The following is a 19,501-nucleotide window of genomic DNA, read 5'->3' as shown; positions in this document are numbered from 1 at the left end:
TGTCTCCATTAGACAAAAGTGTGTTGAGCATTAAAGCATTAATTTGTTTTTGAAACTTTAAAAAATGAAGTCAATTTTTATTTTAATTATGGACCAGAAGCTCTAAATATTTCACCTCTAACATTTGATTCTTGAGGTTGCCAGCACTCTGTTTCCTTGCGTCCCAGCTGAAGGGTCTATGGTTAAAATGTTGAGTTTTCCAAAAGGTGTAACCAACTATGGCTTGTTGCCATTCTCTATTACTGATGTTAATACCATGTTAGGAAGGGGCATGGTCATACTCATACTATGGCAATATTGTATCTGCTTGCAAAGATGAGACTCAAAGAAACAATTTTCACGTTAATGAATTAAAACACTTAGGTATTAGATTCTTCTTTTTTGTAAGCCCCTGTTGCTGCCTTTTGTAACACAAAAGGTTGTCCTCCATTTATTTCCAAAATCAGCTTATTTGGAGACCTGGAGGGAAATAATTTTTCTGAATATGCCCAGGGTGATGGACACTGAAAGTTCTTCTGATAAGTCATGCCACTGAATGAAAATGAATCACTAACATGCATATGAAAGAAAAATTCACTGCCAGAGAGAAACCTCACGTAAGCACATCATAGGGTTGACTTAGAGAACTATTCTCACTGCAGTGTTAAGATGTTGCAAAACAAAAACAAAACAACAACAACAACAAAAATCTTTCCTGTGTTCCTCCGGACTACCTTTCTTTTGGCTTAAGTAGAAACCTTGGATCCAAGGGCTTCTGATCTGCCACCATGCTTTGATTGGCCAGGAAGGACTCCCACTAGATCCAAAATGCTTCCTGAGAATTACAGGACAGTGCTTGAAGAATAGAGGTCTGCTGAACAGAAATTATCTTCTTCAGACAAAATGCAGAAAGAAGCGAAGGCACTTTGTTAAGTGCCCATCAAACAGCTTGGGTCCAACCTTCTGAATGAGTTTCTTCTCCTGAGAAGTGCAAATTTAATATCTCTCTAGCAGGAAGCTGAGAAAGCTTATTTGCACCACTCTGAGCAGGAAGGAGTTAAGGCTATTTTCTAAAAGGCAGACATCTGTGTATCACATTTATAGATGGATATAGATGTGAGGGTATTGTCTAGATGCTTTTATTGAAAAGTTTTGATCGGATTTTCCATTATAACAACATTTTCCATAAAGAGCAATAATAAATTTCAGGGTAGGATTTCTCAACGTCAGCACTACTGACATAATGGGTAAGATAATTCATCATAGTAGGGGACTGTGCTGTGCATTGCAGGATGCTTGGTGGCACATCTGAGCCAGTAGCACCCTGAGCCAAGACAATAAAAAATGTCTCCAGGCATTGATAAGTGACCCCTGGGGGAAAACACTACTTTAGATATTCAAAGTCTTCTGGACAAATACATAAGAATATTACTGGACCTGGTTGGTAATATGCTTTAAATAAGGTACTGTGTGATAATTCTATTCCCATGAGGCACTTGGAAGCACATTTCTGTTTTCTAACCTGTGCTGTCTCTAGGATGATGAAGACATTTTACAGCTGGACTAGTACCAGAAGCTAGGACCTCAACACAGAAGCAACATATGTGATTTAAAACCAGGTCAACTGGCCAGGTGCCGTGGCTCATGCCTATAATCCCAGCACTCTGGGAGGCCAAGGTGGGTGGATTACCTGAGGTCAGAAGTTCAAGACCAGCCTGGCCAACATGGTAAAACCCTGTCTCTACTAAAAATACAAAAATTAGCTGGGCGTAGTGGTATGCACCTGTAGTCCCAGCACTTTGAGAGGCTGAGGCAGGTGGATCACCTGAGGTCAGGAGTTTGAGACCAGCCTGGCCAACACAGTGAAACCCCCTCTCTATTAACAATGTAAAAAATTAGCCAAGCATGGTGGTGCATGCTTGTAGTCCCAGCTACTCCAGAGGCTAAGGCAGGAGAATCGCTTGACCCTGGGAGGTAGAGGTGGAGGTTGCAGTGAGCCGAGATTGCACTACTGCACTCCAGCCTGGGCAAATGAGCAAGACTCTGTCTCAAAAAACAAAACAAAACAAAACAATGAGGTCAACAAGCACCTCCAAGGTTCATGAAAGGAATCAGAAACAGAGTGGAACCTTCAGTATTGAGAGTTGGTTCTATTGATGACAGAAACCCACACACAAAATACTTGGGTCTTCTAAGAGGGACGCTGTTTACCTTCTTCATTGAGCACATAAGAAACACAGATTGACCTCCATCAGCCTCAGACTAGAGCAGCTAGAAGGTAGAAGCAGTAAGATTTCCCTTTATGAATCTTCCTCTTTGCCTCTGAACTTTTTCCTTACCTTGCTTTTCCCCCACTGGGTAGAAAGCCATTCCAAGATATTACAAAAGTGAAGAGCAGTGATGGTTTTAACATTATGGGTCATGAGAGACAAATTTAATAAAGGAGATTGACTGAACATTCTGTTCTAGCTACTCGAGGAAGTATTAAGCTTTATTCCAAAGGTAAGAACTACAGCCAATGAGGAGGTGAAATAGAGAATGGGATTTTTGGCTTTATACAGGAAAAACTTTCTGTAAGACACTGCTGCCATGTTTTCCATCACTAGAGTGGAAAAAAAGAATAGTTTGACTGGAGTAGGAGATCTTACAATTCCCCTATTGGCCTCAGACTCAAGGTGAGTGGCTCAAGCCTGTAATCCCAGCACTTTGGGAGGTCAACACAGGAGGATTTCTTGAGCTCAAGAATTCAAGACCAGCTTTGGCAACATGGTGAAACCCCATCTCTATCAAAAATACAAAAACTTAACTGGGCGTGGTGGCGCATGCTTGTGGTCCCAACTACTCAGGAGGCTGGGGTGGGAGGATCGCTTGAGCTTGGGAGTAGCAGGGTGCAATGAGCTGAGATGGTGCCACTGCACTCCAGCCTGGGTGACAGAGTGAAACCCCCCCCCCCCCCCCAAAAAAAAAAAAAAAAGAAGAAGAATATGGATCCAACCAGTGCAGGTCTAGAATCTCCACTCTTAGCCATAGCACCCGCTAGTCTCAAAGCATGATCCAGAGACTCTCTGGGACCCTTTCAGGAGGTCTGTGAGGCCAATGTTATCTTTACAACAGGAAGGCACTCTTTGTCTTTCTCACTATCACTCTTTTAGGAGTGTACAGTGAACATTCCTAGTGGCCACAGGGTGAATGATGACATCATCGATGTATTAGCCAATGGAATGTGAGCTTGGAGTACTTTGGTGTCTTAAAAAATTTCATTTTTTATTACTAATATAACAAGCATCTCTTGACACAACCCACATAACCAAGAGATCATTGGGGTCCTCAATCATAGAAGAAATGAAAAGGGGTTTTGAGACCTCAAAGTTTGAGAATAGCTGAACTGTCAAAGCTGCATTTCTCATTGGTGTGTATCTGTGTGTGTTGAGGAAGAGTGTATATCTAAAGCAGAGTTGAAACCAGTAAGGAAACAAGGTCGAATACAGTAGGAGGGGGAGGAAATCTATCTCTGGACTTGCTTTGGCAGTGCAGTTGTTTTTGTCTTTCCTTTCGCCTTTCCTCTTCCTTCTCATTGCAGCTGAATTTAAACAAGATTTGCAGCCGCCTGCGTGACATTAGCCTGGTCTGTCACCAAACTAATGAAAACAATTAATCAGTGTGCTTCACTTAAAACTCTTCAGATTGGTAATAACACTTAGGAAGAAACCACTGGCAATGTCATATGAAGTCGTATTTAAATTTAAGAGAAAGACATTTCATTTAGAACTTCTCAGTGAAGACGTGCTGGGAAATGGGGCGTTAGCTGGGGAACTGGCTGCATTTCTCACTGTTACAGCAAAGGGCTGCTGAGTGTGGACAAAGGAAAAGGTGTGGGATCCCAATGTCAGAGGTCAAAGAGGTTGTGGCCCAGCTGCACAATGGCAAGCAATGGAGGGGTGAACAGACGAGAACAATAGCATGAGCACAATGCTGAAAGACCAAGGCTGAATTAAACACTACCCATCCACCTTCCTGGTCACTAAAAACCTTCAGTGCCTCTGAGTTTATTTCCCTCTGGATAAAGAGATTGGCAGAGGGGTTTTTACACTGGCAAACCCACCAGTAAAGCCCCAGACTGGACAGAGATAACAAGTCCAGCTGGAGGCAGTGTGACACTCCAAATAGAGGGCCTCAGCAGCGGCCTCAGGGCAGTTTTCCACTGACCTTCTCCTGCCCTCCTGGCTCTCAGTCCCACGCTACCCCAAGGTCCCAGAGAAACTAGAATCCCTCTTCCCCATAAGAACCAAAACCCCGATCTCCAAAACCATCATCAAAACTGAAAGTATGACTCCAACTTTCCCCCTGCCTTTCTGTGGAAAAACTGCCCATAAATAAATCCTCTGACCTACCTTGTTTGACTGTAGGTCATAAGACCCCTGCTCAGGAGAGGGCCCTGTCCCATGGCCAGAAGGAAGGAACACTGCTCAGAGAGGCCAAGACGCATCTAGATAGACAGGCCTGGCTGGGTTTCCCCACTCAGTCCGTTAGCATGAGGTCAGACTTTTCCCTCCAATTCTACTTCTACACACTGCCCGTACTTTGTTGAACCACAGCATAAAAGTGAACAATTTCCCCTGTATCTTTGGGTCTTCCTTTGGAAGCCTCCTGTGTACACGTTAAGTAAATTTATGTTCCTTTTATCCTACTAATTAACCTGCCTCAAACCCGTGATTTTCAGGAAAACTCCAGGGGGCCAAAGGCCTTGGTCCCCACACCATTATGCAGGCAAACCGGAGCATATGGGGCTGTGAAATCAGAGCTCGACAATACCAACCACCCTGGCATCAGAGTACCTGTCCTCAGGCAAGGGTGCTCCAGCCAGCTTGGCTACTGTAGGAAATATGTCCATGTTGCTAGTGGGCTCATCAATCTTCTGGCCAGCCTGTATCACCCTGGGCCAACGAAGGATGCCTGGAACCCGGATACCTCCTTCCCAGTTGTTTGCTTTTCCTCCTAAAAGATCAAAAAAGAGGTAAGAGGCAACAGGGAGATTTCAACGCTTTCAATGCTCACTTCAATGGACTCTTTTGTGCTCAGTGTAGAATAACCAACTGCTCTAATTACATAGATTCCATCCATGAATATTCCATGAGCAATATAGTATATGTTGTATTGAAAAAAGGAATATATATGACACAGTCACCACCATGCGTGACATGGTCAGCACTGTATGGCATCTTGAACAAAAACTTTGTAATCAGAGGGACTCGACGCAACAAAGATTTGAGTCACCAAAGATTCAAATCAATGGCTCTGGAGTCAGGGAATTCAAGTTCCATTTCTACTTGACACCAGCTGTGGTAGGCAAAATAATGGTGCCCCCAAGTGTCCGCATCAAAATTCCTGGAGCCTGGAGCCTGGGGAAATGGGTATTTTGCCTTATATGGCAAAAGGGACTCTAAACATGTGACTAAGGATTTTGAGATGAGGAGATTACCCTGCATCGTCTGAGTGGATCCAATGTAATCATAGGGTTGTAAACAAAAAATAAAATCTTAAGCACCTCGACTAACAGAATGGACCCCTCCTCTCAGCAAAGGGCATTCCAAAGGTTTAACCTGAAACACTAGTTCAGGCCATGATGGAAAGAGGGGATTGAACATGCCTCATTTTGCCCTCCTTCCTTTGGAATTCAGGTACAACTGACCAGCATTAACATTAAAACAGAGACCTTAAGACGGACAAAACAGACTCTTTGTAGCAATAAGATACCAACACCACAGACAGCAGGCCCTGATAGAAATTGAAGTAGTTTACCCCAAAATATATTTCTTTGACATTTCAAAATAACCCCACACAGCTGTCTCTTGTGAGGAAAACCTACAAGACAATCCCCTTCTCTTTCGGGGTCTTTTCCCTGATCTGGGAGAGAACTGAACTGACCAAGAGTCTGGTATCTTTTAAAGTCTGATAAGAAACATGTACAATGTATTCTCTCTAAAGCCTGCTCCCTGGAGGCTTCATCTGCATCATAAGAACCTTGGCCTCCACAACCCCCTTATTTTAACCCAGACACTCCCTTCTATCGACTGCAGGTCTTTAAATCAACTCTTTCAACCAACTGCCAATCAGAAATTCTTTGAGTCCACCTATGACCTGAAGCCTCCTCACCCCCCACCCCCCCGACTCTGACTCCAGACTGAACAATGTACATCTTACATGTATTGACTGATGCCTTATGTCTCCCTAAAATGTATAAATCAAGCTGTAGCCAGAACAGCTTGGGTACATGTTCGCAGGATCTCCCGGGCCTGTGTCTACTTGGCTCAGAATAAATCTCTTCAAACGTTTTAGAGTCTGACTCTTTTTGTAGACAGGGTCCTTTCAAGGGAAAGAGGGAGTCAGAGAAGTGGAGGGGTATAATCACAGAGAGAGGCTGGTAGATGCTACGCTGTTGACTTTGAAGGCAGAGAAGGGTACCCCAAGCCCAGGAATGCAGGCAGGCACTAGAAGTTGGATAAGGCAAGGAATAAGATTCTCCCCTAGAGCCTTCAGCAAGAAACAGCCCTGCCAACACCCTGAGGACCCATTTAATTCATGGTTATTCCCAAAGGAAAATAAATCATTCTACCAAAAAGATACCTGTACCTGTATGTTCATTGCTGCACTATTCACAATAGCAGACGTGGAATTAATCCAGGTGCCCATCAACAGGGATTGGATAAAGAAAATGTGGCACATATACATCATGGAATACTACACAGCCATAAAAAAGAACAAAATATTGTCCTTTGTAGCAACATGGTATAGCTAGAGGCCATCATCCTAAGTGAATTAATGCAGGAACAGAAAATCAAACACTGCATGTTCTTCCTTATAAGTGGGAGCTAAACATTCAGTACTCATAAACATAAAGATGGCAACAATAGACACTGGGATCTACTGGCAGGAGAGTGGGAGGAGGCCAAGGAGTGCAAAACTATCAGGTACTATGTTCACTACTTGGATGACAGGATCATTAGAACCCCAAACCTCAGCATAATGCCATATACCCATGTAACACACCTGCACACGTACCCGCTGAATCTAAAATTAAAAAAAAAATCATGTTGTTTTGAACCACTAAATTTGTGGTAAATGATTACAGCAGACATAGGAAACAGATACACCAGCCCTTTGCATTTGAGAAAACAGCTTCAGCTATCTGGGTCTCACATTCCCACAACGTTTCCATGCGAGTATTATATGGAATGATTATCCCAACTGCCAAGCTCAGTGCCTGCAAGAGAGGAAGGGCACAAAAAATGGCTATTGTCATCATTGTTATTATTTTATTACCAGGATGGCTCTTACCAGGAGAGTTGAGGAAACAGGCTTTGTGCCTATGAGGCAATTAGAATATAATTAAATACAGCATTGAAAGGGTACTGGCAGAGGCAGAAAGACTGAGTTCAGAGTGGATCAGAATGTCAGCAGATAATCTCAGAAGATGGTCATTGAAGGAACCAAAACATTTCACCCCAAAATACTCTTCTTTAACATATTTTGAGGTGGATGTTCAGAGGGTCTGCAAACAGAAGCAGCCCTGCAAAACTGTCTTTTGTGGGGGAGATTTGAATCTGTAGAGAAAATCTGGTTGGGCGTGGTGGCTCACACCTGTAATCCCAGCACTTTAGGAGGCTGAGACGGGTGGATCACCTAAGGTCAGGAGTTCAAGACCAGCCTGGCCAACATGGTAAAAGCATGTCTCTACTAAAAATACAAAAGTTAGCCAGGCGTGGTGGCAGGCACCTGTAATCCCAGCTACTTGGGAGGATGAGGCATGAGAATTGCTTGAACCCGGGAGGTGGAGGTTGCAGTGAGCCAAGATCTTGCCATTGCACTCCAGCCTGGATGACAGAGTGAGAATCTGTCTCAGAAAAAAAAAAAAGAAGAGAGAGAGAAAATCTGCATTGAGGCAGCCAGGCTTTCTCTGAAGGCCTCCCTTGTCTGATCTAGGAAAGATGAACTGAGAGACTCACACCTTTAAAGTTCTGCAAGAAACATTCACCATCTCTTCTCTCTGGGGACTGCTACACAGGAGGTTTCATCTGCATAACAAGACCACCTCTGCTAGCCAGGCGTCCTCTTCTCCCCTCTCTTAACCTGTGTGGCCACGAGGCAAGGCCCCATTCTTTCTGTAACCTCAAGACGGTATAAAAGCATCAACCCTCTAGCCATTTCTTTGAGATCTATTTTGTAAGGCTCCATGCGTGTTAATAAATTTGTGTGCCTTTTCTCAGTTGCCTTTGTCAGCAGATTTTTAGCAAACCTTCAGAGGGCAAAGGGACAGTTTTCCTGTGGCCCCTATATGACCAACACCTCCCGTTGAGGGATGGAGACCAAGCGCTCCAGTATAGGGCTTAGACAGGACAGGCCTGAAGTCACTCCAGCTGGGCAGGTGACCCATGGCTGGGGGAATAAACACTGCTTCCTCACCCTTTATGACAAAGACAGCACAGAGCTAAGTGGTACTGAAGTAGCCATCAGGAAGTTAGACTGGGGACAAAGGGAGTGGAGTTGAAGTTCAGCTACTCAAAAAAGAGGCTGTTTTAAACAATTGGTGTGAAGCATTAAATAGACAGTTAAGTGAGAATGAAGCCAATGAAAAAATGCTCATTCCTCTCAGGAATATCATGTGTGAGTCACACTGGAAATAAACGCCACTTAGGAAGCAAATTACTAGAGACAGAGGCTTCAGGGGTCCTGAAGCAAATCTCCATTGTTAAAAGCTCATCTCTCTGTCTTTTTTTTTTTTTTTAACCTTTACAGGAATGCCTCCTTTTATTGCATTCTGCGCTATCTGCACTAGTGTGTTTTGTGCGTTTTTCAGATGTCACATTATTTATCTATGTATTTGTTTATGTACTTATTCTTATTTATTTTAGGTTCAGGGGTACATATGCAGGTTTGTCATATAGGTAATCTGCATGTCTTGGGAGTTTGGTGTGCAGATTATTTCATTACCCAGGTAACCAGCATAGTACCTGATATGTAGTTTTTCAGTCCTCTCCCTCCTCCCACCCTCCACTCTCAAGTAGGCCCCAGTGTCTGTTGTTCCCTTCTGTGTGTCCATGTGTACTCAATGTTTAGCTCCCACTTGTAAGTGAGAACATGCAGAATTTGGTTTTTGGTCCCTGCATTAATTCTTTTAGGATAATGGCCTTCAGCTCCATCTATGTTGCTGCAAAGGACAGGATCTCATTCTTTTTTGTGGCTGCATAGTATTCCATGGTGTGTATGTACCACATTTTCTTTATCCAGTCCACTGTTGATGGGTATTTCAGTTGACTCCATGTCTTTGCTATTGTGAATAGTTAAAAGCTCATTTCTTACAGCTGAAGACTGTAGACTGAATTCCTCTCCTCAGCAGGCTCTGACCTTTGCAGACATTCAGACATTCTACATGCCCAGTCACTTAGGGGAGATTCCTATGGAAGTTCACATCATACTTTGTAGTTTCTGTGATGGCCTCCTAAGAAAGTTAAAACTCTTCCCCTTATTTTATCTTTTCAACATCACTTGAAGGTAATTCTCTGACAGATACTGTGATTCCTGCTTCACAGAGATCACAGCCAACAAATGGGAAGTTTAACTACTTTGCCGTAGTTCATTCAAGCAGTTGAAAGCAGAGCTTTGGGAGGAATCTCAACGTGTGAATTACAGTCTAGTTTTCCTTTTGTTCCATCAAACTCATAAAATTTTCACCTGCTTATCCTGCTACTTGATCAAACTCACACCATCTTCACTTTAAATTTAACAACAACAAAATAAGTGATTGTTATAGAACAAAAAAGGGCTGGTTTCATGAATGGTTTAGATATACAAATATTGCCCCCTTGTTTTAAATAAAACAGCATAAATAAATGGGAACAAAAACCAAACTATTAAAATCAGGAAAAAGCACCCTCTCAAAGTTAATCTTCTAGATGCAACGTGGCATTGTGTATTGGATTCCGAAACAGAGAAAGGGCATTAATGGGAAAGCTGGTAACATGGGAAGGTTAATTTTGACAAAGACACAGTGGTTGTGTAGGATGGTAAGATTGCAGATAGCTGGGTGAAAAATAGACCTCTGTACTACCTTTGTAATTCTCCATCAATCTAAACTCATTCATAACATTTTCATTATATATATATATATATAAATATATATATATAAAAAACATAGTTGTACAATCTGAGGCTGAGAGAACTTCAGTTATGTGCTGACGGTCACTTATTTAGTAAGCAGTAGAGTTACAGATACAAATCCAGGTTTGTCTGACTGACTCCAAAGCCTGTGAATTTTTTTTTTTTTTTTTTTTGAGACGGAGTCTCGCTCTGTCACCCAGGCTGGGGTGCAGTGGCCGGATCTCAGCTCACTGCAAGCTCCGCCTCCTGGGTTCACGCCATTCTCCGGCCTCAGCCTCCTGAGTAGCTGGGACTACAGGTGCCCACCACCTCGCCCGGCTAGTTTTTTTTTTTGTATTTCTTAGTAGAGACGGGGTTTCACCGTGTTAGCCAGGATGGTCTCGATCTCCTGACCTCGTGATCCACCCGTCTCGGCCTCCCAAAGTGCTGGGATTACAGGCTTGAGCCACCGCGCCCGGCCAAGCCTGTGAATTTAAACAGTTGTCCGATATCACTTTATCTTTGCAGCAAGAGCACTGGTGCCAAGTTTTCTATGTCCTGAGAGAAGAGGATCACACCATATTTGTAAACCACATTTAGTTTCTACAGCCTATGTCAAAACTCAGAAAGATACATCTGAACAGTAGAATTAAGGATTGAGGCACCGAGTGAATTTCGTACCCTCCCAGGAGTTGATCTGTGCATCATCTTTAAGGTGAAAGGCAATGTCCAAGGATGGTTTACTAGGGCTCACCAGGGGAAGCCAAGGGATGCATCTGGCTGTAGAGCCATGTGAGAGAGTGGCTGAAAAACATGGCCCTTAAACAGCAGATAGTGGCTGGGTGCAGGGGCTCATGCCTGTAATTCCAGCACTTTGAGAGGCCTAGGCAGGTGGGTTGCTTGAGACCAGGAGTTCAAGACCAGTCTCGGCACCGTGGTGAGATGCCATCTCTACAAAACAAAACAAAACAAAAAATTAATTTAAAAAATTAGCCAGGTATGGTGGCACACACCTGTAGTCCCAGCTACTCAGGGGGGGACTGCTTGAACCTGGGAGTTTGAAGCTGCAGTGAGCTATGACTGTGCCCCTGCACTCCAGCCTGGGTGACAGAGAGACAACATGTCTTAAAAAACAGAAAACCAAGCACATAGTTTCACAAAAATCCACAGGCACATCCAAGGTCTATGTATTTTACAACCCAAGTGCCAGTGATCTATTCCCCTCTGAGGAATGTGCTAATATCCCAGAACTCCAGGTGATGGAGAGACATCTTATAAGAACATGGCTTGATGTATAACCACGTTGAAAACAAAACAAAATAAAACAAATCTCCTGCAGAGGCCCTGGAAATATCACAGCCTGCCAGAGATTCCAGATCCCCAAAGGAGCTCCAAGCCACAAATGGCCACCTGGTGGCAACACTTCTGTCTGGGTGCAAAGAAGCGGCTTACCTCTGCTCAGGTAAGATGCACAGAGCACCTCTATTGCAGGCATGGGACTATGTGCCTGTAGCCCCTAGATCTAGCCACCTACTGACCACCTGAATGGTAGCACCAGGCATGGTTTCGTCTGCAGCTAGTGTTAACAAAATTGTCACACTTGTGAAATGCTCTGTTGGAAGCTCTGAACCCACTATGTGGAACATCACAAGATTCCCATCTTGTATTAATAGTTCTGAGTCTATATTCAGGTCCTAAAGAAATGTATCCATAAACATAATCTTGTGCAATTTTCTAAAGCTATAAAGGGAGAGATTTTACAACAGTCATGGCAAAAAAATGTTTTAAAATTTTTTTAACAGATGATGAACACATCTGAGCACACACTGCCTATGGAAAAACATGTTGGAGGAAGCATGATCACACATTTGCAGGCATGTGTTGATGAGCAAGTGCCCTTGTTTGTCAGATGGTGTAGCTTTCAGTCTCCTTCCTCCTGCGATATTGCGTTGAAAATGAGATGCGCCAAATGTGTCTGTCAGGCTGAAAAAGCACCAAAATCTGCTCTCCCAGGCACCACTCACATTATCATTGAGCAGAGTTCAGAGGAACTCAGAGGGTGGACACGGGATGCTTCATTCATTCAGCAGACATTTAATAAGCAATGACTTGCTATGATCAGGACTAATGATGGAGTTTCACATGTACCCCAAACCATTCAAACTCATGACTTAAATATTAACTCTTGATTCTCACCATCACTCTGCAAGGCAAGTAACCCATTTCACAGCCAAGAAAACTTTGGCAAAGGTTACACAGCCAGTAATTGATGGTATTAGGTATAGTTCTAGAACCTGTCCTGCCAAATGCTAGGCTTTACTGATTTTCACATCCCTAAATGGGACACAAAGGTATACCATGGAGATTATGCCCTACAGAAACTCACAGCCTCAAAAGATAGCTCAGATAATACTCACTGAGAACTGTGATTGTATGCCAACAGAATCCCAGAGAGAACACAGTGAACAGGGACCTTGCCCTACAGAAATTAAAAGTCTCAAAAGACAGCTCAGATATATCCACAGGCCAGGCACAGTGGCTCACACCTGTAATCCCAACACTTTGGGAGACTAAGGTAGGAGGATCACTTGAGGTCGGGGTTTGAGACCAGTCTGGGCAACATAGTGAGACCCAGTCTCTACAAAAAATAAGAAATAAAATAGCCAGGTATGGTGGTGCATGCCTCTAGTCCCAGCTACACGGGAGGACGAGGCAGGAAGATTGAGTAAGCCTAGGAGGTTGAGGCCGTAGTGAGCTGTGATCATGCCACTGCACTCTAGCTTGGGTGACAAAGTGAAACCCTGCCACAAACAAACAAACAAACAAACAAAAGATATGCCCACAGATAACTTTGATTAAGTACCAACAAAAATCAAAAGAAATGTCTTTTACCTGGGCAAACCTGCCCTGTACCAATAGGTTTTGACTTGGGTTTTGAAGCAGAAATTAACTTAGGAAAGTTGGAGAATGGGATATGGGGGAAAGAAAAAAAAAAAAAAAAAACAGGTGAAGGAGTATGAATTATTTTTTCTGAAAATTTATAAGCAGAGAAAAAGCCATGGTCTAAGTTTAAAATTTAGTAGAGTAATTGTCCAACTCACACTTTTAACATCCTAATGGCATGTTGTGATGATGTTCTCATCACAGAAGGATGATGGCTGAGTTACTCAATCTCTCTAGGCAAGCATAGCAAGGATTCTTCTACAATTTACTCCAAGACTCTTGTTAGAAACAGCTGTTTGCAAACCAGGCTTCTATTTTTGTCCTTCTGAATGCTCCCACACAGCAGGTCAAATCACTTTTAATGGCAAGAGCATATGCTAGTCATTCTTATGCTTGATCTGGGCAGAGTTTTATGAAATATTCTGCTTTTCATTTTTCTCCTCAAATCTTCCCATCCGAAATAACACTAATTCTCTGAATTGAGGCAAACCCCGTTGAAGTGTGTGATGATAATTCACGCGAAATGTTTTCTCACACAAGATGCTACATTTTACACTCTCCTTGATTTATTCATGCCAAAGACTAAAACCCATGAATTGCAGATGGGAAATATAACAATATTTTTCAGGTTCCACCAGTGTATTACCCACCTATTACGAGGGCAAAAATAAGGAACCTGGTGATATCAGTTGTTAAACAACAGGTCAAGAATTGAAGAATATCCTTAAAATTAATTGACACAGCTCAAATGATTAAGAATGACTCCTCAAGCAATACATCCAACTACTAAGGAATCTGAGTCAAGGGTTGGCAAACTTTTTCTCTAAAGAGCCAACTCTGTTGTTGTAATTAAGAAGCAGCCAGGAATAAGACATTCACAAATGAGCATGGCTGGGTTTCAATAAAACTTTATTTAGAAAATCAAGGGCTGGTTTGCATTAGGCCCACATGCTACAGCTAGGCCAGTCCTGTTCTAATTTACTAAATTTTGATTTTTTGGGGGTGGGGTGAGCACACCAACTTGGACCTTACTCCATAATATTAAATCCATCAGTATCGGGGGGAAGTGTCACAGCAACGTCTACTAACATTTTTCTTGTCACTTAATTGAACTCCTACTTAATATTGTCCGCAAGAATGAAAAACTAAAAAATATATCTTACTCTGGAATGTGAAGCTAAGCATGTCCTGACTGGAGTTCACCTTTCCAACATCACACCTTGGTTGAGCTGAGTCCCACGAAAATGTCCTGGTCAACAGCTCATCCTCTGCTCTCTGGAAAGTTCTGCTGCTCCCTCTTGATGGTTGCTCTGCTAGGATTTGACCCTGGGATGGTTAATATTAAGTGCCAACTTGATTGGATTGAAGGATGTAAAGTATTGTTCCTGGCTGTGCCTGTGAAGGTGTTGCCAAAAGAGATTAACATTTGAGTCAGTGCAGGCTGGGAGAGGCAGACCCACCCTCGATCTGGGTGGGTACCATCTCATCAGCTGCCCACGTGGCTAGAATAAAGCAGGCAGAACGTGGAAGTACTAGACTGGCTAAGTCTTCCAGCTTCATCTTTCTCCCATGCTGGATGCTTCCTGTCCTCGAACATCAGACTCCAAGTTCTTCAGCTTTTGGATTCCTGGGCTTACACCAGTGATTTGCCAGGGGCTCTCGGACTTTCGACCACAGACTGAAGGCTGCACTATCATCAGCTTCCCTACTTTTGAGGTTTTGGAACTCAGACTGGCTTCCTGGCTCCTCAGCTTGCAGACAGCCCATTGTGGGTCTTCACCTTGTGATCGTGTGAGTCAATTCTCCTAATAAACTCCCTTTCATACAGACATCTATCCTATTAGTCCTGTCCTTCTAGAGAACCCTGACTAATACAGCCCCCACACCCAAATCATTTACAAAGCTCCTTAAAAGCCTAGATAACAAGCCTCTCCGATTTCATTAAGCCTTCTATGATCAGGTATTATTTTCCTACTTTCAATTTCCACAGTATTTTTCAAGTTCAAGTTTATGGGACATATGACAACCAATTCTATGCATGTCTCATTCCAACAGGATCAACAGTATTTGAGAACAAACTGTCCAATGCATTGTTAAATCAACTGAATAGTGTAATCCCTTCCAAATAGATGGTACTCAATATATTTTGTGTAACAAATGAAATAATGAATTAATGAAGAGTATTGCTGTGGGAAAAAAACAGAAGCCTACAGGTGAATGTGATTACAAATTCCTATTTCTAACCTTTTCTGGTCTCTATTTTGCTACATGCTTCATTTCCCTAATACATTGCATTCCTAAAATTTTCTCCACCAGAGTCATATACTAAACAGCTTGACCTTTGACTATCAAAAGAGAAACTCTCCCTGAATGTCATCAAAGAAAATGAGCCCATAAGCATGAGCTATGCCCACTCCCTGCCCTCACAGGGCCCAGTTTACCCACCATGGCCACATCCTTCTCACTTTCTCACCTCTTTGCTGTCGCAGAATCCCAACCTTTCTCTCCTGCAGAGCACGCTTAACCACACAGCTTCAATCATGCCCATTTCAAAAGTGAGAAATTCAAGCCTCCCATTACGGGATCACAATCTCCTGCCTGTCCATGTGACTTTTTCAACAACATGTGCAAGCTCTGCCACATTTAACTGTGTAGTATTAAGGTCATACATTTTGTCAACTGAAGCCAATGCAATGAAATCACTCTGCTTATGGCAATGCCTGAGACGGTGGTGATCCAGCAGTTGCATTCTCTGTTGAAGTGGACAGTCCCAATCATTCCAAATGGCCCTTCCATTTTCAGGGTGTTTGCTAATGTTAACCCATCTGTCTGGTCCCTGCTCCCAGCTCAGATAACCCACAAGGCAGAGCTCAATGCCTGGACATGATACCAAGTCTCCATGACCTGACACTGTCAGACCTTGCTCACACTTTTTTTTGAGACAGGATCTCACTTTGTCAGTCAGGCTGGAGTGCGGTGGTGCAATCAAGTCTCACCGCAGCCTCCACCTCCCAGGCTCCACTGATCCTCCCATCTCAGCCTCTGGAGTAGCTGGACTACAAGCACATGCCATCACATCTGATTAATTTTTAATTTTTTTTTTTTTTTTTTTTTTAGAGATGGGGTCTAATTATGTTACCCAGACTGGTCTCGAACTCCCGGGCTCAAGCGATCCTCCTGCTTTGGCCTCCCAAAGTGATGAAATTACAGGTATGAGCCACTGCACCCTGCTACACTTTCATCCCTAGAAATACTGAGCTACGTTTTCATTCCCCATAAGTATTTCACACCTGCCCACTGTGTACTTCCCACCTGTCCTCTCCTAGCCAACAATGCAAAACGTCAACCTGCAAAATGTCAGTTCCTCCTGGAAGGTTCTCTCAATTCCCAAGTTGGGCTAACTGCCTTTACCATACTTTAACAGTTCCCTTACCAGTATATTACACTGAAGCGGTCTCTTATATCTCTATCCTAAAAACCAGTAGAATTCTAGTAGAATTTAGAGGCATTATGTCTTTTAGTAGAATTTAAGCTACTAGCTTCTAGTAGAATGCAAATTAGTAGCAGTCGGAGGCCGTTTATTTCTTGCCTTTATACCCTATCAGCTAGCCCTGTGTCTGGCATGTTCTATAGAATCAATATATAAATGCATGTCAGTCAAATTTAACCAAATGCATGAATATATAAACAAGACTAATGTGATCTTCTTTCAAAGGTGAAGAGGCTGTGGATATCTGCTGGAGGACTAAATACTGACACTAGCATGAAGGGGCAGCTTTGCCTACCCTTGGGAAGCCAATGACGATGTTTGCCAACATCATTTGAACATAACTACCTTGTAATAAGCTACCAGAGTCAGTCACTACTATTTTTTTCTCACAATAAAAGTATCAATTGCTCTCTGAAAGCTGCATTATTGAATGAGGGAAAGAGATGTAAAAATCAGTGACTGTAAGAAGCAACTCATAAGTGACATGGACTCAGGCCGCGTGTTTGGAATTTGGCCTTAGCGTAAGGAAAAAATGCCCGAAGAGCAGTGCCTTCCATGCAGCCATCAGGGAATTTTAAAAGCATTTCTCTGCACATGAAAAAAAAGTCTATATTCTTGAACACTCTGGAAAATATGATCCCCCACCCCTACACTTCTGCAGAAGCCATCTATAGAGTTAATTTATCCATTCCATTGACATTTATTACTTGCCTGTAGGCAGAGAAAAAGGGAGGGAGGAAGAGCCTCCTTCAGGGTGACCTTGACTTAGGAGAGGGATGGAAATGAAGCTAGACATTGGAGTTTAACTGTTCTGTTCTGAGAATACAGGAAATCTTGTAGTATGAGGAAAAGGCAAACTCTAAACTCAACTAAAAGAAAATCTTAAGGAAGTTATTCTGGTCCCATGTAAGGGATGGTATTTTAGGAGAAAGGGAAGAAATAGGGAGAGAAGGAAACAGAAGGAAGAGAAATCTGAGAAGTGTTCACTATTTGTATTAGTCAATTTTCATACTTCTATGAAGAAATACCTGAGACTAGGTAATTTATACAGAAAAAGTTTTAACGGACTCACAGTTCCACATGGCTAGGGGGCCTCACAATCATGGTGGGAGGTGAGGGAGAAGCAAAGGCACGTCTTACATGGCATCAGACAAGAGAGCATGTGAAGGGGAACTGCCCTTTATAAAACCATCAGTTCTCATGAGACTTACTCACTATCACGAGAACAGCACAGGAAAGACCCGCCCCCATGATTCAATTACCTCCAACTGGGTGCCTCCCAAGACATGTGGGGATTATGGGAGCTACAATTGAAGATGAGATTTTGATGGGGACACAGCCAAACCATATCCCTATTCATTTAGTAAGTTCTTACTGAATGCCTACTCCATGGTTATTCAAGGCACTAGGACACAGTGGTGAATGAGGCAGCCCAGATCCCAGCTTCCATGGGAGAAGGACTATGAGCAAATAAAATAATAAACAGGTAAGATATCAGAGATGCAAGCAATTAGAATAAAGTAGTGGGAGGAGACAAGGACTTTTGATTTGGTGGTCCAGGGAGACCTTACAAAGGCAATGTATGAGTGAAAGATAAAATTCATCCAAAGATGAGATGAAAGGATGAGTTTCCAATACAAAGACTCTAAGGTGGGAACAGGATGAAGGGATTGGGGGACCCGGGCAAAGCCAGGAAGAGAGGATGAGAAAACTGTACAGCTGGGGTGCAGACTTCACATTGTATTTTCAGTGGACGGGAAGATATTGGAGTGGTTTTTTGTTCTGTTTGTTTGTTTGTTGCCCAGGCTGGAGTGCAGTGGTGCAATCATAGCTCACTGCAGCCTCGACCTCCTGAGCTCAAGTGATCCTCCCATCTCAGCCTCCCAAAGTGCTGGGATTACAAGTATGAGCCACTATGCCTGGTTGATACTACAGTGTTTGAAGAAAGGAAAAAAACCATGTGAAGGTGGAGGCAGAGATTGGACTGATACATCTACAAGTCAAGGAAGGTTAAGAATTAATGGCAGAACAACAAAGGAATCTCCCCTAGAGGTTTTGTAGGGATCCCAGCACTTCCAGCACCTTGCTTTCAGACTTCTGGCCCCCAGAACTGAGAGAAAACAACTTTCTGCTGCTTTTAAGCCACCCAGTTTGTGGTACTAACGGTTACATCAGTCCTTAGAAATTCAATATAGTACATTGACATTATGTTTATGAAATCTCACTCCAGTGTCTGGGTGGAGAATGGAATGTGAGAACAAGGAATTAGGGAGACCACCAAGAAGCACACTGGAGAAGTCCATAGGGCAGACCACAGTGGCCTGGACAAGATGGAAAATTGATACAAATGACAAAAGAGGACCAATGTCAGATAAACTTAGAAAATAAAGTGAATAGGATGTGATTCCAAAATATGGGATACATAGGGGTTAAAGAGAGGCAAAATAAAACAAGCCTACAACCAGCAAACATGGTAGCACTGAGGTTCAGTCACTGGGTAAAGCATTCAATAAGATCATGCAGATATGGGGATGTGTGGGCTTGGGCTAGCTTGCATTTGACGTCCAGCTTGCATCTTTCCGAGATGACATGCCTACTGAGCTTCCAGGTCGTGTGGCAAGTGGGCAGCTGGACATAGCAATGTGGACCTCCACAGCAGGGTCCTGGCAGTGTATGTGGGATGCCCTGCAGTTGGATGTCATATGAGGTCCTGGATTTGGATGACATCAGGTAGGACAAGTGTGAAGATAAAAAAGGGAAGGGGGCCCAGGACAGAGCCCTGGAGGTCTCCAACATTGAGAGGTGGATCAGGTGAGAAGCAGCTGCAGTGAAGGTTGAGAAGAAACTTCCGTGAATTCATTTGCAACTCCGTATGCAAAGAGAGGCTCAAAGGCTTAGAACTCTGATTTAGACAACTGAAGCTAGCGGTGGGGTCACTCGCTCCTTCAATAAAAG

At 43.1% G+C, this 19,501-nt stretch overlaps 1 protein-coding gene across 6 annotated transcripts in view; it reads right to left on the bottom strand.

The window, feature by feature from the left end:
* The window catches only part of STS (steroid sulfatase), a 216,593-nt gene that overhangs the window by 25,330 nt on the left and 171,762 nt on the right, over window positions 1-19,501 (bottom strand). For all 6 annotated transcript variants that reach the window (XM_025371987.1, XM_025371986.1, XM_025371988.1 and 3 more), the window contains one exon: window positions 4,815-4,974. In XM_025371987.1, the coding sequence (XP_025227772.1) occupies window positions 4,815-4,974 (160 nt within the window). The remainder of the gene's footprint in view (window positions 1-4,814; window positions 4,975-19,501) is intronic.

This window comes from Theropithecus gelada, chromosome X (assembly GCF_003255815.1).
Source record: "Theropithecus gelada isolate Dixy chromosome X, Tgel_1.0, whole genome shotgun sequence".
Taxonomy (NCBI): domain Eukaryota; kingdom Metazoa; phylum Chordata; class Mammalia; order Primates; family Cercopithecidae; genus Theropithecus; species Theropithecus gelada.
The sequence above is the reverse complement of the archived record's forward strand: the minus strand, read 5'-3'. Positions and strand labels throughout refer to the sequence as shown.